The 25,079-nt window shown below is 46.0% G+C and overlaps 2 protein-coding genes across 16 annotated transcripts in view; both read right to left on the bottom strand.

Moving 5' to 3' along the window:
* LOC121593846 overlaps positions 1-18,933 on the bottom strand; it is a 169,069-nt gene extending 150,136 nt beyond the window's left edge. For 4 of the 15 annotated variants that reach the window (XM_041916561.1, XM_041916574.1, XM_041916575.1 and 1 more), the window contains exons 1-2: positions 17,771-17,995; positions 14,789-15,307 (exon numbers count right to left, since the gene is read on the bottom strand). The gene's annotated coding sequence lies outside the window, so the exon portion shown is untranslated. Of the gene's footprint in view, positions 1-14,788; positions 15,338-16,572; positions 16,694-16,767; positions 16,888-17,716; positions 17,996-18,846 lie in introns of those variants that run through there. The other 11 variants (XM_041916568.1, XM_041916571.1, XM_041916564.1 and 8 more) reach the window with 11 other exon arrangements.
* A 1,401-nt stretch (positions 18,934-20,334) lies between these two features.
* LOC121593847 (AP-2 complex subunit mu) lies at positions 20,335-24,845 on the bottom strand. Its single transcript, XM_041916583.1, has 6 exons — positions 24,647-24,845; positions 23,567-24,048; positions 23,260-23,422; positions 22,404-23,133; positions 22,186-22,324; positions 20,335-22,099 (listed from the first exon to the last, which is right to left on the bottom strand). Exons 2-6 carry the CDS (start codon positions 23,741-23,743, stop codon positions 21,992-21,994), a joined length of 1,317 nt encoding a protein of 438 aa, XP_041772517.1. The 5' UTR covers positions 23,744-24,048; positions 24,647-24,845; the 3' UTR covers positions 20,335-21,991.
* Positions 24,846-25,079: the final 234 nt, after the last annotated feature.

Genomic DNA, 25,079 nt, shown 5'->3' with positions numbered 1-25,079 from the left:
TCGGAACTGGTCGTTAAAGCCGGAAAGCATCCCCTCGGGGGAAGAAGCAGGCAGGCTGATAAACAGTGCGCGCAAGAGAGAGAGAGAGGGAGAGAGAGAGAGAGAGAGAGAGAGAGATAGTGGGAGGGAGAGAGAAAGAGAGACAAGGCTTTCCACCACCAAAGGGTGGATTAAAAGACAAACGGAAAATAGCATAATAAAACCCTGCCGCAGCGTATGTTTGTGTACGTGTGTATGTATGAAAGTGTATGTGGGCTTTATGTATTCGATGTATTCGCAATCGGAAATTGCATACGGTACCAGTGAAACGAGGTGAAGACAGCAAGTGGGAAGTAGTGGGCAGCTGGAGAAATGAAAAAGAAAGGTGTGCCAAACACTCCACCCTTCTCAATCCTCCTTTTTACCCTCCTCACCACTCGCCTCCCGCGCTGTTTTTGCTACACCCATTTAGCCACGACAACTTCAGAGTGATAGTGACCTCTCCGTTCAACCGTTCCCCCGGGGTGATTCGCTCTCCATCTCTCTCGCACGCTCTCTGTTTGTGGTTCTCTTCGGTTCCCCGGTGCTGTTTATAATGCTAATAAAGTTTTGCTTAATTTCCGTGTAGGTCAAGGCTGTGTACCCCTTTTGTGTGCGGGTGGTTGGATGGTTGGGGGAGGGGGGCTCGACGTTGGTGTTTGCCCGTGCTTTCGTCAGCAGTTTTATAGATATTTCGGGTCGTGTTTGAGTGTGTGCCAGGGAGGGGATGGGTTTGGAAAACCAAAGCACGGGCACTAAACGGTGCGGAATGCAAAAAGCACCGGGAGCCGGCCAAGAGAACAACCTCGCTCGTAAATTCTGCCCCCGGGCTCGTCCATCAGCCACAGCGAAAGGTCTTTGCGGGTGCGTAACCATGGCTGACGGCCGAAGGGACAACGGGTTGAAACGGGTGTATCGATTTTCACCCGTAGCACACTTGCGAGCTGTTTCATTTTCATGCCATCACACCGGAACGTACCGCAGGGATCGCTGAGTGTGTGTGTGTGTGTGTGTGTGTGTGGAGGACAGACTTCTGGTGAAACTTTTTAATACCGTCAGCTACCTCCCTAAAACTGGAGCACACTTTAATTTGATAGTCAAACGGCATTCGGTAAGTTTTGGGGGAGCTTTTTTTACACCTTTTTTTTGCAGTTGTTGACTTCTTTCGTGCTCGAAGAAAACACGAACTTGTGTCGGATTTCTACGTGTATGTATGTGTGTGTCTGTGTGTTTGAATTTTTATTTTTGCCGAACCTGTCCGTTAAGCCTACATTTGAGCAAACTGGTGCTGGGGGCCGCTCCCATTCCCAGCCAAGCCCTTTAGGCAGTGCCAACTATACACGGCTCGGGGTTTTTTTCCTCCGTTCTATACTTTTCATTTTGCTCCTTCCCTTTTTTCGTACCAGTGGCTCCCTTGAGAGTTGCACATAAAACCTTCCCCTCGCCAGCCTAGCTAAATCGAACGCTGCGAGACGCCGGGGTAAAGTTTAGGCCGCCGGGCGAGCCTGTTTGCCATAATTTATTCGCTGTCACCCTGTCACGCTTTGTCGAGAGATGCCGGCCATTTTTGCCGCGCTTTTGTTGCTCGCTGTTCGCTTCCGCGCCGGGGTAAAAGTTTGTGAAACTAAAATTGACCAAAATTGCATTAAATAGAGCAGTGCCGCCGCCACTCGAGTTGCAATCGGAATGGGTTTGCATTTTTTGCCGTTATCGTGTACGTTTGAGCCAGACCGTTGTTGCAGGTAAGGGCAGTATTTATTGATGACGATGAGTATGGAACTGTGCTATACAGGATGGTTTAGAGATTTGCTTATTTTTAAAACAGTTGAATGTAATAGTTTTTACCTAGAGAATAGAGAACAAATAGAGACGAAAAACGATGCTGCTGTTTAGAAATTGCATAAACTCTAAGTTGAACAAGACGACAGAGCTCAGATTATATCAAATAAAATAAATATTAATTAGACAAATAAGCACACTTATTAACATACTACAGATCATTACAAATGTATCTGAATCGCCCAAAACGTTTACACTAACAAAATGGACACAAATGATCGATTTTTGCGGGTTTATCTTCACCCACACTAAGAAAACATTAATTGCACTTTAAATAATAGTATCCCATGGGTCAGTAGACAAAATTTGACACTTCTATCAGTCAAACTCTCACTGTGATTGCCAAAAAAGTAAAGCAACTTCGTTTAGAAGCGAGCGCGACCTAAGAACGGCACCCCGTAGCGTCTAGAACGGACTCCGTGCGACAGTTTGTGGACGTCCTATAAGCTTGTCCTGAAATAGGCAGAGGTTTACAACATCATAGCACTGTAAGACAACAATCAGAGCTTCGAAAGATATCCCAGTTCCGAATGCCGGACGACCCTAAGTGACTTGAGGTGCCAAAGGAAGCTTAAAATAAAAACTGAGAGACAAGTCACTATATCGCTGCGTTCGCTTGACCGGGAGTTCGATGTAACCGGCCAAATAGTGAAATAGTAACTGGGAAACATGAAAAAAAATATCAGGAATCAAAAATCACGTCCACTAGCTTTGCAGCGGCAAGCAATGGCGCCAAAACTCAATGCGATCCTTTTACGCAAATTTCGGAGGAATTTCTATATGACACACTAGTCCACGAAATGGTTCAACATCCCCAAGTTGGACTAAAAGGTCTACTCCAACTAGATGTAAATTGAGTTGAGTAAAGAAATTGGTAAAAATTGAACGTAGACCTTAAACCCCGTCATGGGTTCAAGCCCCAAATGGACCGTGCCTCCATACGTAGGACTGACTATCCTGCTACAATAAGTCACTGAAAGCCAAGCTCACTTCACTAGTGGGTACAGACAGGCCTTGACCGACAGCGATTGTTGTGCCAAAGAAGAAGAACAAGAAGACCTTAAAACATGCCTACACGCATGTCTTCGTCCGACATGGCTAAAATTCCGGATAACGGACGACAGGCAGTTCGCAAGGTCATAGATGTATTTTTCAAGTAAGCTTGAATAACTGGCTTTCAAAGGATGCTCATTGAAAGAAATTATCTCTCTTTCTTGTTTTTTTACAGCCAGACTTCTCTACTGCAAACGTTAATACAAAGTTAGTGCAACTTTCAAATAATCTTTGAGAAGCAAATAGCATTTTTTAATTACATTCAAATATCCCACATAGACCCAAATCAATATTCTAGACCAGATTTGCGTGGCGCTAATTTATAAGTATCTAATTCTGCGAAGCATACAACTTCCGTGTACAGTAATTTCGAGATCAATTATTTCCCCCATCCCCCACTGCCAAAAACAACTTCCCCATTAACCTCATCCGGTGAATCGCATCGCCTCACCTTAAAAGCGGTTAACAATCAACCGGGTCCACGGAAGCTCCAGTTGCTGCCCGACACGACATGACCCCGTGGCATAAATTATTATTTAACACCGGCAATAAAAAATGGGCGCACGAAGAAACAGCCAGCCCAGTCCGGCAGCCCCCGCTGGTAGTGGTAGCCGGCCATGTGACGCGTAGATCTACACTGTCCCCGATCCAGCATTCTGTGCTTCGTCTTATTTGCATTTTATTTATGGCTTTAAATTATTCACCCGCGCCACACCGTTCTCTTCGGGAAATTGCTTCCACAGCGTGCTGCATGGTGGAGTCGGCTCATGGTCTCATAATAAAAGGAAGAGCAGTCCACTCCACAAAACCACTGCTCCTTCAAAAGCTCCACCAGATACGCATCGATGACACAAAAGTGAGTGGAAACAGATTGCCGTCCAAATTTCTAGGCTGAAGCACAGCAAGCATAAGCTCAAAATCATAGAGAAAAAAAATAACGACCAACGCATCAGCGTGAGGACGACGTGGAACGTTGGAAGCTTCTTTGCATTTGCCACAAGCAAAAACGCACCACATGGGAAAGATGTTTCATCACGTGGTTAGGCAAAGGTTAGCCTGCGAACCGGTAAATATGCTGTCGCCTAATCGAAAAGTCCTGTACCAGCTGCGAACAGTGCGGAGCCCCCGTTTGAAGGCCTACGCGAACAAAGGCTGGTATGCATAGACACACACACGAAAAAAAAAGAGCAGGAAACGCGCCAGATCGTTTCCCTGTGCTTCGGATGAGTGCTCTTTTCCAATTTTATGTATCTGTTTCTTCGCTGCGTTGTTTTCCATTATGATGACAGTCAACCAACGCGAAAAAAAGAGTCTCACATATGCTTTGGAATTTTATCACCTACATCGTATCAACAGAAAAAAACCCCTTCCCATGCCACGAGACGATAGACGCAAGGCAAACAGCTCTTTGGTTTCTTCTTGCAGCCATTTTTTCCCTTTGTGTGTGTATTTTTTGTTGACACCATAACTAAGGCTGGTGTGGTTTTTGCATTAGCCCAGACAATGTCCTGTGCGTTGGAAGGTGTAAAGAAAAAATGGAAAAATGTCCTCCTCTACCACCACCAACCCAGCCACCACTTTACAACGCGCCCGAGAAATCAATCACGAAGCCTCGAGGCGGTCCCGCATGTTTGGTGGCTGGGTTTCGGGCAAATCATTTCTCCCATGAGTGGCATTTCACGTGTTGCCGCGTACGATACTACAGCCTCTCCATCCTCTCCCCCCCCCCTCCTCACGCCCACTAACAACCCGACCCTCTTTGGCTCTCTTTCTTTCTCTCTTTTGCCCATGTCCTTCGACAACGGCTGGCCTTCTGGCTGACAGGGAGTCGTCATTATTTATTAGCTTTCCTCACCGCGTTCGCTCTCGCCCGATGTACTGTGGCAAACGACGATACCAAACGGCCCCCTTCCACCCATCCCCCAATAACGCTGCTGAACGTTTCCCCGTTGTGAATGGGTTGTCAATATTCGTCCACTTCCATCTCTCTCTCTCTCTCTCTCTCCTTCTTTCGAGCACAAACAATCGTGTCTGGGGCTGTTTTTAGTGAGGCTCGGGCGGAGAACGCTACATGAAACGCTATCGATCCGTCGCACGGTTGTGTGAGTGCAGCGCACCCGCTCACCCGTTGAGAGGCTTCACACTGTGAGTGGCTTTGAGCGCGCCAAGGCGGTTGCTCACGCTCACTCAACGATGGCACGCACGGGAGAGCACGATTAGGCTTTGTTTATTTGTTTTCTCGCTGTTTCTTGACACACTACTGTTTCAAACACACATACACACACACGCACGATACGAACTCGATGCACGGGACGGCAATTCAATGAGCGCCAATTTTCACAACGTCCTCGTGCCCCAGGAAGGCCTTTGTGGGGCAACATAGCGAAATGGGAAACAAAATGAGAACCGGAACGTAGACATGAGGAAAACAGGCATAAACGCACACACACACACAAGCACAGCAAGGAATGGGATCAAATACTGATAAAATGGAAACAAACGAGCTTTTACGGGAGGAAAGCTTGGGGGTTGTGGCAATTTGGGCATGCCGAGACTAGAGGGGGGAGAGGCAGAAACAAGCGTTTCACTTATCTGCTTCTTGTGATCTGCTGCGAGTCGTGCGAGAAGAAATTTATTCAATGAAAATGCGATCGATGGTGCTTTGTAACACAAAATATACACTTGCCCACATATCACCGAGCAGACCGTTGCGCCGTTTCCGGGAGTGAACGGGATTTTTTTATGTTTGTGTGTAGGTGTGTGTGTGTTTTTTTTTTATTGGCCCACGCGGTTATCGCGACTAGGCAATGGAGACGCATGGTGCTTGATGCCAGTTTTTGGGAGTTTTCATTGCTTTTGCCACAAAGAATGGATGGAAAAAATGCCGTTAAAACACTGCTTCCCAAACATCAAGGTCTGAGTAAATAGAACAACAAAAAACACACACACAAAACACGACGCAATCGATTGAACTCTCGCTTCGAGGGCGAGTTTATTTGTTTGTCGTTAGGGAGCAAATTGCCGGCCGTGGCAATTTAAATTAAACAGCTTCCGATGGGAGGCTGTATATATACATTTTTTATATTGTTTTGCTCGCTTGGTTGCTGTTTTTTTTCTTTTTTTTGAGATGGTGAGGGCTGGGATTTGAGTTTTGATCGTGTAAACCGAACGGATTACCGCTGTTTCACATTTATTGCAAACGAGCTTTTGATGAAGTGCCGAACTGGAGCTCGGGTGGATTAAAATCAATATCTGCTCCCTGGCCGGGCTGTGAAAACGGTGGTGAAGGGTGGATTGTGAGAGGTTGTAAATTTCTATTTAGATGTAATTAACTGTGCTGCTGGGGGGGGGGGGGGGGGGATTTGCATCATTTACTGTTAAATCGATTAAAAAAAGTGCTACATGGAAAAATCCGCAACAATCCACTGATGCTTTTGTGGGGAGGAAATTGGGTAATGAGGTGTGATGTTGACAATGTTGTATGTATGTTTTGTACAGCTTTGATACTGTGTGATCAAACGTGTTTTTAAGTGTCATTTGAAAAAAGATACAATAAAAAATGAATAATATATATAAAATTTGAGCATTGCGTACACTTTTGTAAACTGTGCTCATATAACCTTATACTCTCTGAGGTCATGGCTGATGGAAAGTAGTTTTTGGTCGTTACTTAAGTATTATTCATGCCTAAACAAATTTCATAATAATTTCAAACGAACGATTCCAATTAACTATTTATTCTTGCCTTATGCCACTGCTGTATATATAGTCCCAATAGTCCACAAAGGTAACCCCAAATATAAAGTAAATTGCGGACCTATTAGCAAATACATTCGCATAGATTTATCGAAGCTGTTTAATATGATGGTTTTCAATTTTTCAGCATTGAAATCATGTTAATTTATTCCCATGCCTACGCTCATTCCAAATCAACTAAATAAACGAAATAAAGCCGCTCTGGCTGTCTGGAATAAATAATCAATTGTTCACGTTTGCTGAGACACACTCGATGAAGCCAAAAGCTCCCTTCCACGGTGCGTATCTTAGAGTACAGCATTTTCCGCCACAAGCCACAAGCTACATTATGCGTGACCTTGAAACATCCCATCCCCACTGCTACGCTTAAGTAGAAAAAGGGCAAAGAAAAACGCACACGCACACTCCAGCAGCAACCGCTTTGGGGGTAACTTACGAAGCGTAACACAAGAGCAGGCACAACAGAAAAAGAAGGCCAAGAAACCCCCAGGTCCATGTTCCGCCCTGCTACATCACGCTCGGGTCGCGCTCCTCAGAGCCACAGCAGTTTCTGCATCATAATCTGCTTAATAAATAGCGGATCTGTTACAACAATTTAAACATTCTTCGCATTGCTCGCGCCGTAATCGTGCTGGCAGCAGCGTTTCGTGCTTGGCAGTGAAAGTAGGAAAAGATGAAGCGAAGACTGCGTGCGTGCGTGTAGGCCTGTGGAATGAGAATTTCCATTCGGTCGCAGCAAAACAAATGGCCGAAAGTGCCAGAAGCGATTCCGGTCGACCGCGGTTCCGGCAGGTCGGCTGGAATTTAGGAAGCTACAGCAGAGCGGAGCGCACTACAGAGCCATAAGCGAGCGTCTCAAGGCACGACAGTAAAAAGGACATGCCGTAAGGTGGTTTTCTTTTCCTTTTTATGTTCCCTCGCACCCAGCCCTTGTCTATTGGGACAGGCATGCCCTTGGGCGGAATGCGTTTATGTGTCACCGTCCCCCCCTCTCAAAACAGGCCCAGACCAGTCTCTTTTGGGTGCTTTTCTGGTGTGGTATTTCAACAGCAAACGCTTTAACCTTCCAAAAACGACCACCCAAGCGACGCTGTGTTTGCATACAAACGTGCTAGTAGTAGTAGTAGTAGTAGTGGTGCAGCCGATAGATAGCATACCCATTCCGCCCACGGTTCGTCGAGTTTCCACCTCGTCGGACGCACGAAAGCAACCCAGTGAGACCAGCCGCCAGGCGTACGGACCACGGCTCTAAATCCTACCTCGATCGCCTGCAGCAAGAAACACCCGCTTTCAGGTGAACCAGGCGGAAGGGTGGTGGGATCAACAAAGTGAGGGAAAATAATGAAAAGAAAATATAAAGAGCAGTCAGCACTGAACAAAGCAATGGAAAGGACACGGACAAACACATTTGCTCGGGGACGCACAAAACGGTTTCACTTGTTGGAAACGCTTTCACGGACCTTTTCCCGATTGCGAATCCGAATTTCAAGTCGCACGGGCAACGAACGATTCGGGGGTTTTGATGATGATGATTTCTTTCATTTTTCTGTTTTCTGTTTAGTTTCCTCTGTGGCAACGGTGGCAGCTGTGGAATGTTGACAATAAACGCTCAACTATCGAATAGTGTGGCCAATGTCACAGGCCTCCACAACATTGATACCACATTTTTTTCACACATCCATAAGTGTATGTGTGTGTATGTGTGTGAATTCTTCCCATTTTTACGCTCGCATGTTGCACCGGCCTTCGACAAGAGCCGACACGAAACCGAAGCTTTATTTAGTTTCGATTTTTCGAAAGACCCCAAAGAAAATGGCTGTTGTTCTTATTTTCCCAGGCACAAACTAAGCGCGACGCTTTCGTGATGGTGATGATGCTCGGAATGGCGTGAATTGCCAGCGTCCTTGGGTGATGGAAGTTTTCACAACCAACCCCAAAAACGGAACGCCCAATGCTTCTTCCACTGTCGCCGGCGATACTGACGCCCCGGCAGTCTTCTTTTATCATGATATCGTTTACACGGTTCTTTGTTTTGTTTCGGCAATTTCTTCCCATCTCTCTAATGATGTCTGCATCTGTTTCGCCTCATTTACATACCCTCCCACCGGTGTGCGCGATGTACGGGTATTATCGATAAGGCTTTACTTTAAAATATTCCAATCCTGTTTCGTCCTCTCCGGCTGGCTTTTCTGCCGTATCGATTCAGCTACATAATCATGGCTTTGTCCCAAGGAAAATCAATTGACGTTGATTTGATACATGCATTAACACTCATTTGAAATTGACGAGATGTTTATTTATTTATTTTTTTGCAGCAAGAGAAGGAAGGTTGAGTTTTTGCATTTCTTGGTGTGTGTTTTTCCAATTATTCCTATTTTTATATCCTATGTTTTCGTTTTTTCTCCTTATTATTCTGAGCTTTAAAGTGTCCTTAAAGATGATTGGATTTGTAAACTTTTTTATAGAAATTGCGAACAACTGATCAATTTCATTTCATGCTTTCTTCGTTTGTCTAACTTGCCCTTTCCAACGCACTCAAGTCTTACAACTGCGATGCCACTGCCCCGAAAACCGTATCGCCCTAACCAAACCACCACCTCCAACGGTCACCAAACGCCCTCCAGCAGCGCGTCCGGAAAATTAGACACAACTGTCACTAAAATGGAAAACGTGCCTGCCATGGTCATCTCCCAAGAGGGCGAACACCATCCCAACTGCTGCCCTTATCCGGCCATTTCTTCTCCCTCGGCCGTGCCCATTTACGACCATAAAACGTTGGCCTATCTGACCCGGGGTGTGTACCACGGCCAACGACCGAATAACAAAAAAAACACACGGAAGGAAGGAAGCAAAACCCCCAAACACTTATATTGCCCACAGTGCCCACGGTTCCGACATCGGTCAAGCCAGAGCAAAGCCAGAGAGCATGAGGTTGCCGGAAACCTCATTCAAATAAATTGAACACATTTCTTCAAACATGCACATGGCGCTCGGTGCCGCTGTTTGGTGTGCGCTGTAAGCGCTTCAGCCTTTTATCGCCAAAATCCAAAGGCTGAGCGGCGTCCGCCTCAGCGCGGACGTGAGCAGCAGCAAGCCACCAGGCGTCTCCACCGGTCTTGTCGGCCGATATATTCTATTTTACACATTATCCGCATGAATAAACACCAGCTGGTAGGGGTTTTTCGCTTTCACAAGTGGTGAAATTTTCCACACACACACACTTGAGACGAGGAATTGTAGAGTAGAGTAAAAAAAAAGCACGTATCGTCCCCGTTGGCAGTTCCACTTTTTAAGTTTATGGTTTAATCCAGGGGCTGCCAAGTTGGAAGATGCCATTGAAGTAAAGATAAGCATATGCAACCGATAGCAAACAGACTTATTTGTTTGCCTTTATGATAAACAATATACATCTTTTAATTTAACTATATTTTATTTATGTGCTCATTAGTCGCATATCGTTCTGCAAAAAAAAACTAAACTGAACCTGTGAGCAGAAAAATAAACCAAAAAACAAAACACACATCTCAAGCCCTACCACCCGAAAACAGAAACTAATTAATGCGCACCAGCACACATTTTCATTCACTATCAAACAATGCGCAACAACAAATCGCTTCATTTCCTGTAGCAAGCGTTGCCAGCGTTGAACAGTTGCCAGCGCAAAATACCTTACCACCTCGCCCAGGACAAATTGCAAAATGGCCCTTAAAAATAATATCAGCCATGAATCATAGTCTTGGGAACGAATAAAAGGCAAATCAAAACAGGTTTGACAGTCCCATTTGATAGTAATCGTATTTTTAAAAAAGAAGAAGCTTTGCTATCTAAACTATAAAATGAAACAAAATACGTCCGAATGGTGATACATCCGGTGGGGGAAAACTAAACCACGCAACAAACGAGTCACCAGAATATTATTTGCTGTGATAGCTGCAGCTCAGCTGTTTCGATAAATCATCCAACCGAATACGAAAACGAGCCTGTCAACAAACCTAAAATCAAGCAAAAAACATATATTTAAAAAAAAATAAAAGGTCAGCTTCCTTCGGCCGTGCGGCTGTTTGGTTTGATTTTCCAATTGTTGTGTGTCACGCGGGGGGGCAGTTTGCGCGGGTTCGGGCGCGCACAACTTTAATGTGCAAAATATAAACACTGCTATCGCGCATCGAACAAAGAGCACCAAATTGAGGTCAGCATCATACCGTAGGCGCACAAACAAATTTCTAGTCACGGCGCGATCGAAAATAAGGGATAGCCGTGCCATTATTTTTTGGTTTTTTTTCTTTTTTTTTGTTTTGTTTAGCTCACCGGCTTTGTTTTGCATGGCGATCCGTTATCCGGCCGTTATCTGCTGCCTGTGCTACACCCGCGCGAAATGATATTTTTTTGCAACTTTCCTCCGAGCAGTGATTGCATCTTTATATCAAGAGCAAAGTACAGGGAGAGAGAGAGAAAGAGAGAGCGAGAAATAGCAACACAACTATGCAGCGTGTGTGAGTGAACAAAACTTCCCTCATCTGCCGCCCGACCCCGCCAAAAAATGCCAAACGGCGCTAACCCGAGACCCCGAGACTAAGAATAGAAAACGGGCAGGCCCGGCCCGTGGTCCCCCGTCGCACGCACAATATGGGGCAGGTGTCGAAGGGGGGGAGGAGGATTATCGCAACAATTGCCGTACCGGTAAGCCGCCTGCCTATCGGACGGCGATCGGACATTTCAGCACGCGCCGGGACGCTCCCGCTGTGCAAAACATGACGGAATCGGCATCGAATAAATGCGGCCAAGTTTTCTGTTCGGTCGCTTTGTTTTGTTTTTTTTTCTCACTTTTTGTCTCCAATCGAGGGTTGCTCGTTTTTCGTTTCACACATTTTGCCCGTTTTTCATTGCCTTTTCACACACAGAGACACACATTTAATATCACCAGCCTGTACACAACGGGTTGCTTTGCGCATTGTTAACCCTTGACTGTTCAATTGCCGCTTTTTTAATATTTTAAAAAATATATTTCTAAATAGTAAAACACCATTCTTAGTGATCGTGATACATTAAAGTATTTTCTAATACACATTTTATGTATGTATAAAACGAACTACCTCCCTTCCTCTCCAAGGGTTAGACAAAGGGAAAATACGCGATGAAATTGTAGCGCATTTTTGGCATGGAATCGCAACGAAATGAAACAACGCGTGGCTAAATTTACGACGACAAACGACGACACCGGCAGAGAAGCATTAGCAGCAGCAGCAGCGGCAGCAAACACCGAGATCATAACAAACAGCCGCCCACATCGGGCCCCAACATCGGCATGGGGCAGCTGGCAGTGTGTTTCTCGAGCTCGAGCTGCAAGGGGAGGGAATGCAAGGGTTTGATACGGCGGCGTAAGGAATGCGGCGTATCGCAGTCCGCAAATACGTGAGTAAGTGAATGGTGGTAGAAAAGGGCACGAAAGGGAAAGAATATCCCTCCCCCTGTGTGTATATGTTTGTGTGCGTATGTGTGTGTGCAACGCTCGAACGTTGGAGTGAAAACGAGAAGGACATAATCTTTTATTAATTGTGACTTAATCCGCATCCTGGTTCCGAACATTCGCACACATACTCTGTGCCAATATTTGTGAAATAGAGAGAGTGAGAAAGAGAGAGCGAGAGAGAGAAAAAGAGAGAGAGAAGTATGGTCAAGTTTTCGTAACAAAACAAACACCTACCTACTACATACACGCGTTGACCTCTTTGTGTGCCAATTTTTCGGGGCAACACCCAGCTGGTCGCTGTTACTACCGGATACTAAACAACAATCACCAGAACGACCAAACCGGAATGGACTGGTGGTACGAGTGTGTGTGTGTGTGTCTGGTAGTCGTAGAGAAATGCTAATACAGGGGGTTTTACGAGCTACTTCTACCGCAAACATTGTTTCCCATTTTGCTCCAACGATTATTTTGAACGTTTGCCGCCTACTTCTATTCCATCGTCATGTTTTTAGATGTTGTCCAGATGATTTTCAACAAATACTTTTTGAACTAGGTAGTATAAACGCATTCCAGCTGTGAGAAACTCTATACAAATGGTGTAAAAGATAAATATAGACAAACTAATGTTGAAAATCTTCTTGGCGAAAATGATTTAGAAAAGAATTGCATATTTTTTACGCAAAAAACTAAGGTAAGGTTTTCCGAGTCAATTTCAAACGTTTACATCATTTTTGATTGCTTGCAAGATGTTTTTCAACAGCACGTAAAGGTTGTAATTGCATCACAATAATTGTTCGGTTCTTCCACATGATTTTCAACACGTCTCAGGCTGAAATGCGTTTGACAGTTCTTTGTGATGTGTTGAAAATCATGCGCGACAATTGAAATATAATTATAATGCTAATACACCATATGACGGCAGTTGAAAAACATATTGAAAGTGGTGAATAATGATGTGTATATTCGAAAGCGACTTAGAAAACCCTGTAATGACCCTTAAATATGCCTCCAGAAGCACTGTAACAGTTCCAAAAAACGATCAAGGTCCTGCCGAAACCTACAGAAATGAGAATTTTCACGGCCACCGTAACAATAGCGATAAGTTCTCCCTCCCCACGAAGATAACCTTGCCAAGCACGCAACGTGTGAACCGGAATGAGCTTTCTGTTCCGAGCAAAGTGTTGCAGCTGGTCCGGGCGCCGAGGGATACCACAGACCAAACTTTCATTTCCTCCCTCGACCGGTGGGGAAAAAAAACGGTAGTGCCGGCGAAAAGATGAGCCCAAGATAATCGTTGGCTCCGGTGTTTTTTTTGTGTTTTGGCGAGAAGTTGTACCGCGCTGGTGGGACTGTATTAATGCAACACAAACAATCGACACACACACAAACACACGAGCGGAATCCACAATAGCACACTCGTTAATGTCCGGAGACGGTCATATTACCGGGTGGAAGCAGGACCTTTGGGTTGTGTGTGTCTGTGTTTATGGTTGGGGCGATTGGTGCGATTGCTTGTTTATGTTCGAAAAGCCGCACCAGTTCGAATGGTTCGAACGGTGGAAACCATCTTGCGAAAGGGCCGATTATTTGATTTGATGTGTTTCGGGCGGAGCGACGTTTCAGGGTCACTGGTGCCGTTTCTTTCCCATGTTTGCTGGTGTTCGCTGCCGGTCGAGTCGGCGCGGCGATTGCGTGCCCAAAAGTCTTTTGAAGAAATAGACAGACATTGATTTACAAAAAATACCCAATCCTATCTCCCCTTAATGATGTTTAACCCAATTATAAAAAAGCATTATTCAATGTCAGGCGATGCTGTGATAAGCACCGGACAAGACCATTTAAAGTATCCGGGGAAAACAGAAAAGAAAAATCGGTAAATTATAATGGAAAAATCGTGCCTTAAAATTTATACCTCCCAGTGCTTTGCGCTGTGCGCAGGCAAATCATTTTCCAAACCTTTATCGCTCCCCCCTCTCCCAGTATCCCTATATCGCCTGTTTTGCGGAAATAAAAATAAAACCACACGGCTTATCGCGCGTGAACCTATCAGCCTTTGGACCCACACCCGTTCGGCCGAAGCCCATAAAATCAACCGTTCCTTTGCTTTCCCTTCCTTGGCGCTACCGCTTTGTTCCATTCAGCCGCTCGAATTGCCACTTTAAGCTAACCCTTTTTGGGTTGCTTTTGTGTAGAAACAAAAAGAAAACCCAAAATGAAAAGGCTGGGAAGCTTTTCTATGGCAGAGCGTATGCGTAACTGTCACAAAAGTCACGTGGAAAACGAGCAACAAGCAACAAGGAGGGAAAAGAAAACAGCATCGAGAAGAGTGTATGTGTGGGTCTCGTGGGAGTTAATAGGAATTCAAAAAAAAAGAACGAACCCCTTACGATAAAAGTCCCATTCAAAAATTTGCTTTCTTTTTCAAATGTGTGTTCTCTTCTCTTTTGTCTACTCTTTTTCCTCCCTGTTTTTCATCAATTTGTTTAAACCGTTCCTTTGTTGTATCGATGTATTGTTGTTGGTTTTGTATTGTTTCTCTTTGTATGTCGTCTAAGAGTTATTTTTCTTTTAGTAAGCTCTTGTTTACTATAACATATAATATACTAATAGCATCTTGAATTAATAACAAAAAAATTAAACCGTCAAACTCACCTGCTTGCATATGATGTTACTTGTCGTAGTAATTCGAGTATGTGTGTGTGTTGGTTGTGGGATGCTCTATTAAATTGACTAACCCCAAAAATGCTGCCTAGTGTTGTTGTTGTTGTTGTTGTTGTTGTTGTTGTTGTACAACGAATTGTTGTTGCTTTAATTTCGCTCGATTCGCCCGATTTCCGCTAATCTTCAAGTCCAAGGATAGTATTGACGTTTTTTCCCCAGGCATTCACAGACAGGCGAAAGAGCGAGACACACGGCGGCCCCAACGATACATGTGCTTTCTTTAGCTCACTTGATACACTTCCACACAATCACATCACAACTTGTATCACACACACGCACACGTATGAGAGAGAAAAAATCACACACACACACACACAAACACGCTTACACTGCACACGCTCTCTCTTTCTCACCCTCTCTTTCGTTCACTTCAGTGACTGGTGTACTGGCACGTGTATGTGTGTTTAATCTTGGCTTCCTTTTCCTTCACCTACAAAATACGTGCACGCTCTGCCGCACAGCACAGCAAAGGATCATCAGCTTTGGTTGAGAAAATGCTTATTTTAACTTAATTTGTAACTTTTCATTCAGGCGAAAACCGTTTGCCCTCCGGCGGTCGGTCCCGGGCCAGCACTCATTCTACTTTTTTTTCTTTTTCATTTAAAGGATAATAAATTTTCATTCTTCCTTTGCCACACAGCAAGCGCTTTATCAAGCGGGTCACGCACTCTCCGCTGTTTTCCTCGGTTTTATCCCCCCCCCTCCCTCCCTTCCCCACGATTTCACCGATAGTCCCGATGTGTGTGTATGTGTGTTTGTGTGTGTGTGTGTTTGTGTGTATGTGTGTGTACACCCCCTCACTAAGCTCACTAAGGCCACTCACAGCAGCGGAACTCATCGTAGTGGCTGAACTCTCAGCCACCCAGCGATGTGGTCGCCGGTTAAGGGTACAATGCAACACGGGGGGAAAGGGAAATTAAATACGAACCTACCGACACACACTCACAAACACATGCACGCACACGGGAACGTTCCTGCAACAGGAAATTGTGGCGCCGATCTGATTCTCCCTACTTGAGATGGGACGGAGCTTTAAGAGTGGCGCTCACTCCCACGTGGAGCGGAATGTCCGTTCGGAAAATGAGTGCCCACACACAGTCGTGGCTTGCTCTCTTTCGCGCTCCCTATCTCTCTTTCTCACTATCCACCAGTGGTGCCTCTCGCTCGCACCTGCACGAAACACGAAACGGCCTAGCCTGAAAGCCTACACAGCCTGATGGACCGATGCGGGAGCGAGATGGAACCCCGAAGCCCGAAACAAAGGACACCCCGTGGACGGCCGGTGTGCGTGCAAAGGATGCTGAAGGCTCTCCAAAAAAGGGGGAGGCAGGGTGGGAATCAGAATGGAGCAGAGGGAGTTAGAGTGAGCAGTGGACAAAACCACGTTTTTCTACCCAGCAAAGGCAACCCCAGAACATACACACACACGCGCGAGAGTGTGAGCGAAAGGGAACGATCGATAAAATCGAGTACGGGAACGAGTTGGGATTTGTGCTGTAGGTTGGGAGCCCTAGTTCTCGTTCAGTGCAACACAACAACAACAACAAAAAATAGAAAAAAAAGCGTCAACGAAAAAAAGCGGTTTCCTACAAAGCCACAGCGCACTACAACAGTTTTGTGACGTATGTGTAATGTGAAGCTTTTCCACCAAAACGTCCGTTCCAACAAACACAGCGGACACTTTCAGCTGGCGGAAGTAGCAACTGGATACATACACAAACACACACACACACGGACGCATAGACAGAGCAACGGAACACGGGCAACGCTAGCACGGTTCCGTAAGGGCTACAAAACACTACGGCAAGCGGATTACGGTTTCGTTTTTCGAGCCCACCGGAATGGGCGGGCGCTCAGAGAGCTAAGAGTAACAAAAAAAACTCCACACACACACACACACACACACATACAAACACACATATCGGGAACACGGGTACGACCGTCTGGTCTGGTCGCGGCTGACACGACTGTGGCGCGTGTGGCGAACCGAAGCGAATCCGAATGAATGGGGCTTGCGTTTTCCGACCGAGCACGGGGCCAGCCAACGCTGCCAGAGGTTCACGCACTCACGCACTTTTTCTTCCCTTTTTTTGTATTGTTGACAAAAAGAATGAGAGAGATAGAGAGGGAGAAAGTGAGAGAAAGAACGTTGTGGGGAGAGCGAACTTGAAGGATCGTGATTCGAAGATTCGTACCGTAAACAATGTGCGTTTGGCTTTTGCACATTTGTCCCGCAAGACGTTGGCCTGGTACAACACCAACCACATCGTCCACAAGACACAACACAGGAAATTCCAAAATGTTCCCTATACTGAACGGGGGAGTGGGGGCTGGGCCAGATGCAATCAATAGAAACAAAACAAACATCCAAAAATAGGTCCCAAGGAAAACTACCCCGGAGGGGCAAGGATATACGGTCTGTACACACACAAACGCGCGCGCGCGCGCCTACTGTATTATTCATGTGTTGTTCACCCTGTTCCTTGCGTTGATTGGTTTGGTGGGCGGCGAGCCGGTGGTGCGGTGATGGGAAGCAAGGTAACAAATGCTACTAATAACGTACACCTGTCACAACAAAGCACACGGCACAATGGAATTGGATTTTGTTGTTTTGTCGAAATCCCTTCCAGCGAATGGCTACACTCACGGATGACTTTACACACACAGACAGACACACATTGGAGTTCCAGCTGAGCTGTTTGCTCTCGAGAGGAAGCAGGGGAGCCTCTCACGCCTTAGGCTTCCATCCAAGCAGCCATATCGCTTTGTAGGTAGGCTTGTGCTCACTCACAATTTCCTTCTCTCTTTTGCTCTTTCATTCACTCTCCATGACTTCCCAATCACACACGCACCCACTACCTTTCTCTTTCGGCTGAGCTCCGTAGAGCTGGTAGTGTTCAGCTTCGATCGCACCTTTTTTGCTGTTGCTGCTGTTGTTGTTGCGAAAACTGCACTTAAATCAACAAACGAATACATGTAACACACTTTTGGAAACAACGAATTGGGGGTTTGCTGTTTTTTGCATTAAACTGCTACCGGAATAGGGCAGCACTACACACAACACCGCCTCTGGTCGATATCCCGGGAGAGGCTGGTGCGAAAACAGAAAATACGCGAACCCTCCACTCGCACTCGATGGAGACGCCAAACTGTGCGTCACTCACCACTCACCATACGGTGACAGCTCACCAGACGTATCCACTCACGCAGTGAGCAATGGATATTAGTGGGGAGCAGAGGGAGAAGGCGGTTGAACACTCTCGTTTTTCTATGGCTCTCTCTCTCGCACGCTTTATGAGCGTGAGAGCTCTGTTTTTTGCTGTTCCTCTCACACGCACACCAACGGAGGCGCCTGGTCGTGGATGGATGGCAAAAGTTGTGCCCGGTTCCGTGTGTTCGCGACTGCGAAAGGTACGTACGTGATCACACTCTACTAACCGAGTTTTTAGCACTTTTTTCACCCATTTTGAGTCTCTCTCTCGCTCTTGCGCTCTCTTTCATTTTCACTCTTTCAGAATTGTAACATTTTTACTCTCGTTTACTTTTTTTTGTTTCGAGATCGAATGGTGGCGCTACTACTACTAACACCATTTCTTCGATGGACACTTCAAGTGCCGGAACAACTCAACAGAGCGATTGCCTCACCAAGCCAAAGCCATTCTTGAACGTGGCATTATATTTGCCGGACGCTCTCTTTATCTCTCTTTCTCCCACTGTGAAGATATCTGCTGCGGCTCTTTCCTCACTGCCCGGGTTTTTTTGAAGCAAATTCACCGCACCACCGAAACACACAGTAAACAAATCTATTCTTTACACCCATTTGCACTTCACGGCAGCATCACGGGAGACGGCCCGAACCGTCCGAAATCGTGTCCAAATCTTGCTTGCTCACCCGTGCATTGTTTCACGGCACGGAAGCGGATTGTAAACAGAGCGCGCTTCGATGCAACCACCCTCGGGAAAAGGTCGAAGAAAAAAAAACGCCTTACCTCCGAACGTGTGCGTAATCTAAACACTGCGATTAGAAGAGAAGAGGAAGAAAAAACACAAACAACAGAACCAACAGCAGCTACCCCAAACAACGGTCGATACGGCTTGTCGTCCGTCGGTCGTCGCTTCCCTTAACTCGGCCCGAACTGACAGCTGCTGGTTGGTGCCACCAATACCGGTGCAGCACGTTTCACGTTGCCCCAGTCTGGGTGGTAAAGGGGTGAGTCAAGCGAGCGAACGTTGCTGCTCTTTGCTGCGTGAGTGTGTTTGTGAGCGTTGCTGCGGGGTTGCTGGTGATGAAGATATGTGTGAGAATGGGGGAAAAATGCTCCACTCGCTACTCACACTTACAATGCTCACTTCTCACTAGGAACGTGAAGTTATCCTCAGCAACAGAGCATTCAAAAGGTTTTGAGATTTAAATATGTTTTTTTCAGAGAACTTTGTTCATTAAAATATATTCCTTGAACATGCAAATATCAAAAACACTTTTATGTTATTCCGCAAGACGAGACATGCAACGAGAGTTTAATCTAAAATTAAAAAAAAAAACCTATTGCAGCACTTCACCATACAATACGAAACGGTTACGATCAGCCTCGAGACTGCCTAATGTAATCTTCAATAAGGGTCTGAAGCATGCAGCGCACCTGATAGTGACTCGCGAGCGCGAATAGCGATAACCACGGCAAGCAAAAACAACAACAAAAAAGATAGAATTATCAACTACGGAAATCTCGTGACGTGCCCGCGCGGGCCAGCTGATCGTGTAGTTTAGATATTAACCTTTACCAGGTGCAACGGCGCCATACAACCGCGCAGGAAACACACACCGTACAATCTAATCTACACTACAGACTACACCACATCACTACAGACTTAAAATTCATGTTTAACACTTCCATTTTCAAAACTTTCTTTCAATTTTCTTTGACCTTTGAATAAGAAATTACACACCACCATCATCGTTTTTTTTTGTTTTCACTTTCATCGACTTTTACTTTCTTTTGTTTTCAACAACTAAGTTTATCATCTTAATAGTTTACGCAATAATAATATTATTATTCATGTCATATTATTATATTCTTATCAACGGTGTCTTTTGTGTGTTTTTCATGATGTTGTGTTCACCTTTCCACTATATTTATATATATTTATAGCATATGCTTGTGTTTGTCTGTAGATTTGTAGGTGTATGTGCTTTTGCATTTCGTTAAAGTTTGCACGCTTGTTTCTTCGCCGCTTCTTCTTTTTTTATTTTCTCCATTAGTTTTGATAGTTGAATATCAGTATTGTTTGTTTTCTTTTCTGTTTTCCATACGCAGTTATGTAAAGTTTGCAAATGGGGTGATTGTAGTATTGTTTTTTAAACATTGGCGAAATGATACTAGTAGATCGTTTGCCAAACAATAAATGAGTTGTTCTTGAGGAGGCTTTTTTATTTTAATGTTTATATATGCAATGCTGCAAACAAAACACAAAAGTAATCATTTTTAGGACTTTTTAATTTTCACTTTGATTTCAATAATTTATCGCATACAGTTTTGAATCGTGTTTACATGTTTCTGTACCGCACAAAAAAGAACCTATAGTTATCGCGTCCTAAACCATACGTTTATAACACTCCGTTCAACAGAAATGCCTGGCCCTTTTTGTTAATTTTGCTTCGCATTTGCATTTTGAAATTTTCCGTACCTCTAATACTCTGTGTAATAATAGTAGCCAGATGCAGCCAACAATAAAAGAACAAAAAAAGTCACTCAATACAATTCAGCATACAGTAGTGAAATGTTCGGAATTTCGCCAGCTACAACAGAGAGTATGTTCTCTACACCTCGCTCCTCTAAGTAGCATTGGAATGGATGGCGATACGAGTTAGTATGAGACGGAGGGGTAGGGAGGGAAGGAATAGGGGAACATACATATATACAGAAGCAATAAATTCGGCACAGCTCCAGTTGGTGGATGTGCTCCGCCGTTTTTGTTGTTCGCTTGCTGAATGGAACAGTTTTGCCATCAGTTGTACATGCACAACAGCACGCAACGCCACTTCTAACTAATCCTTTATCTCCACCCTTCTTCTCTAACTCAAGCTTTGCAGTGTTCGCGTTCTAGCCGGGAGGGTCGGGAGGTTCGCTTCTTTTACTCAACGATTACTGATGGCATTTATGCAATAAAGATCCTTTTTAGCGCCGGAGTCGGAAATTTATCCGTACTACGTCTACTAGAGGGCTCTCCGCTACACTCCCGAGCGCACAAAACAGTCAAAGAGATTCGTCCGGCAAACAGTTGCAATGTTTGGCGTTAGCGTTTTGTTCAGCGTCACTCGCAGGCGAAAAGACCGAGACCGTACGTGTTGGATGGCCACGCTTTCGCGGCTTCCGAATGCAAGCACGGCCGCCTTAAAGCGCTAGCAGGATTAACGTAATGGGTATGCCCTTTAGTATGCTTTTTCTATACTAAATATTATACTTTTGTTTACGATAGGATCGTCTACGGAACCTAACAAACACACACACACATGGACGAGCGGGCGCGCGCTGGCTCGCACATGCATCATGGTGCAGCTTATACACAATGGATTCGATTATAACACGGATAGCTTGCTACTAGTTGCTCGTCAATTATGCTCTCGGCTTTAGTGAAATAACATACTTTAAATTTTATTCCGTTCGGCTGCAGCCGCAGCAGCAACAGCAGGCCGGCCGACCGAACGTACTTGCTGATTGCATTATTGTTTTGTATATTCGACTGATAACGCCCCGCTGCTAAATGCTCTCTACGTGGTTTGCGTATCGCCAAAAATAAACACAACATTTGCACGTACTTGAAATCGAATCGAATGAATTTCTCTACAATAACCGAAACAAAAAAAACACACACTTTTTTGTCATTTTGCTACTAATTGCCTAAACGGAAAAGCACCGGGAAAAAGAGATGGAGCCTTTTGTCGGCAGCAGTAAAGAGCAGTGTGTGTATCGTAACAAAACAAGTAAGAGCGCAATAAACCTTTTTGCTTACTTTCTGTTTCAAACACACATCCAACAGGGATAGAATGTGTGTGTGAGCTTGAAATTTGTATAATAAGAAGAGCAACACAATCTCTGAGGCGTATTGGGAGTCATTCCTTTGCGGGCTTGTGTCTTAGCATCGCGTTTCGTACAGTCCACTGCGGCCGATGTAGCGCACCCATTTGATCACATCATGATCGGAGTAGTTCAGTTTCGGCTCAAATACCTTTAAGTAGCGAACCTGGTGAGGGAAAGACAAGGCGAGGAATTACAAAAATGCACATAATCAATTATCCTTTGCACTAGACAAAAGAACGGCCAACTCACCTTGAAACCGGATGGTGCGAACGGAACCTCAAAGTTCATCGAAATCGGTGGCCGGGTCCATTTCTTTTTGGTATCCGTTTCGAGCAGTTCAATTTCGGCCGACAGTTGCGTTTCCTTCATACCGGCCATACGTTTAATTCTGTTTTGTTTTAATGTGGAAAAAAGGCACTGGAGTTACAAAACCATCGCAAAACAAGACAGAGAAAAAGGCTACTCACTTCCATACGATCGCATTCTCGGACGCCTTGTACTTCGCCTTGCCCTTCAGACAGATCAGCTGCACGCCGGACGTGTTCAGCGGCGTCGGTATCTTCACCTCAATCTTTTGACCGAGCAGCGACGGCTTAAAGTTCGACTTCAGCACCACCTTCACCTCCATCTTGGTCCGGCCGACCTCCCGCACCAGCGGGATCACCCGGAATGGCAGCGAGATGTCCTTGGTGGTGCGGTAGCGCATCAGCTCGAACTCGCCGTCCGGCGGGATGAAGCTGATCGAGTGCTCCGTCTCGAACTTGCTCAGCTTCACGCACTGGTGGAACTGGCAGTCGTCGATCACGACCACCGGCTTGCCCGACCGGGACGCCTCGTTGTCCGCGTTGCCCGAGATGCCGCTGCGGCCCTTCGCCTCCATCACGATCTTATCGTTGATGCCGAACTTGCACTCCGGCATGCCGGACAGGTACGACTTCATCACGACCTTGCCGGCGACGTGCGCGGACAGCACCTGGCCCTGCGGGCTCATCAGCAGATTCACGTACTCGAGCACGTCCAGGAACAGCTCGTTCCGGCGGTACTTGATGCCTTCCCGGCGCCATCCGATCTGGCCCGTCACCTGGGACGTTATCTGGGCCTGCTCCTCCTTCGTCGCCGTCTTGATGCCCTGCTGCGTGATGAACGTCTTCAGCACGCCCGTGTCCGAGTTTTGCGGATAGCCAAAGTCCAGAATTTCTGCGCGGGAAGGAATCAAAGCACGAGCACAGGAATAGTAATGGTAAATAAATACAAATCAATCTGTCACTCTGCGGCCAATGGCTACTGAGCAACAACAGAAATAGGGAAGTGCAAGCAGCTCACCATCCAACAGCTCGTAGATCAGCACGAAGTTGTTCTTGATGTTTTCCTCCGAAATCTTGCCAAAGTACGACTGCATCACGTCGATTATCTTCAGCAGAAACTCAAACACCATGGCGGCGTTCACATTCTGCTTCGTTACGGCCGCCAGCCAGATATTTGCCCGCTGCAGAGGGAAGTGAAGCACAAGAGCAAGAACAAGAAGAAAATACCGCCCGTGCACACGCACAAACCGATTATTTAATTTACTTAATGCGTGACACTCCCTCCTTCTGACAGTTTGCCAGCCGCCTCGCCCCGTCCCGCCTACCTTGATATGGAAAAAGCTCGTACGGGCGATGTTCGTTACCGGCGACCGGACCTGCTGCCGGGCGTGGATCACATTCACGCGGAACGCGTCCACCGCATTCCGGCCAATGTCATCGCGGTACACGCGGGAGATCAGTACCTCTCCCTTATGGTTGTACACGAACAATCCACCGATCATGATGGGTGCCTGCTGCCGTCGGTCGGTGCCGCGCTATCAGTATATTGTTGGTCCCAAATGCAATGCACTCGGCCAGGCGATGGAATCTATCCTAAATTCTCTTTCGCTCTCTCGCTCGCTCTCTCTCACTTCTTTACGCAATCAACCAACGCGCTTCCGTCGTACGAGACAGAAACCGCCGGATAAAGTGGCTGATTTTATTGTACTGATGGTTGCGCCCCTTCCTGTCCCACACACACAGCCCGTGTGCCTGCTTATCAAACCTCTCTCCGGATGAGAAGGCAACCCGCGCACACACACACACGCTGGAAAAGAAATAAGAGGAGATATGTTTTAACGCCCACTTTGCATACGCGGCTCTGTGTCCCCTTGTAGGTTTGAGAATCCCAAAAAGGGCGGGGAAGGCGCGAGGGGAGCAGAGGAACCGAACTTTCTTTGCTTCTTTTCATTTCCCTTTCCGTCATCAGTGTGTGGCGTTGGAACTTGTGCTGGTACAATCGATTAAGGGAGAGCAATCACTAGCAAAAACCTCTATTATTAAATGTTCTCCATAAGGGAGAATTGATTTTTCGACGGCGGAGGAGGGGAACAATCAATAGTGGGGCGTGCGAGCGGTTCGTAACACTGCAAAAGGGAGACTTTTTCCCTGGTTTATCTTCATTTCACTGAAGCACAATTCATGCACATTTCCACAACACGCGTTTCACTTGCCGCTTTAATTGTGAATCACGTACTACAGCTTGCCCAACAAGGAAGGGCCCCATATCAAAAATGTCTTCCAACACGACGATGTTCTCGTCTCCACCCGCCGGGATTGATGGGTACGACCATTGCACACAGCCCAAGCGCTTCGCTGCTTCGGGAAAGCTTTACTTTTCTTCCTCCCTCCACGTTAACCCTTACCTTGGCTCCGAAGACACACTTTTCCGCGCACCAACCGCACAAACACACTTGCGCACCCGTAAATTAATCCATTTTCTTGGGCGTAATTAATCGCAAAAACATTATCACCGCGAAGGAGAAAAATTTCTGTCCGATCTTTTTCTTTCCCCCTTCCTTGACTTCTCACTGCTCGCAAGCAGCAAATGACACAACCAAAAATTTCTTCCCCCGATTTGACAGCGGCCCCTGCGGCAATGTCGACTGCCGTGGCGCTGTATGTCGACTGCCAATCAGCGGGTCGGCTGCCCGATGGGTAATAAATTGAATTGTTGGTCGGATAGCCGTTGCTACAGTTTGTTAGTGTGTTGGGCCACATACGTTGTTTAAGCACCAACGAACCGACGTTTCGCGCGACAAAATAATAGCTTAAAATTGCACTCCGCGTAGTTCAAAG

Source organism: Anopheles merus, chromosome 2L (genome assembly GCF_017562075.2).
Source record: "Anopheles merus strain MAF chromosome 2L, AmerM5.1, whole genome shotgun sequence".
Taxonomy (NCBI): domain Eukaryota; kingdom Metazoa; phylum Arthropoda; class Insecta; order Diptera; family Culicidae; genus Anopheles; species Anopheles merus.
This window is presented reverse-complemented; position numbering and strand designations above follow the sequence as displayed.

Coding starts and splice junctions, on each gene's coding strand:
- LOC121593847 (XM_041916583.1), bottom strand. CDS start 23,743: ATGATCGGTGGATTGTTCGTGTACAACCATAAGGGAGAGGTACTGATC. Junction 23,134..23,259: donor GATCTACGAGCTGTTGGATG/GTGAGCTGCTTG, acceptor CTTCCCGCGCAG/AAATTCTGGACTTTGGCTAT. Junction 22,325..22,403: donor GAGAATGCGATCGTATGGAA/GTGAGTAGCCTT, acceptor AAAACAAAACAG/AATTAAACGTATGGCCGGTA.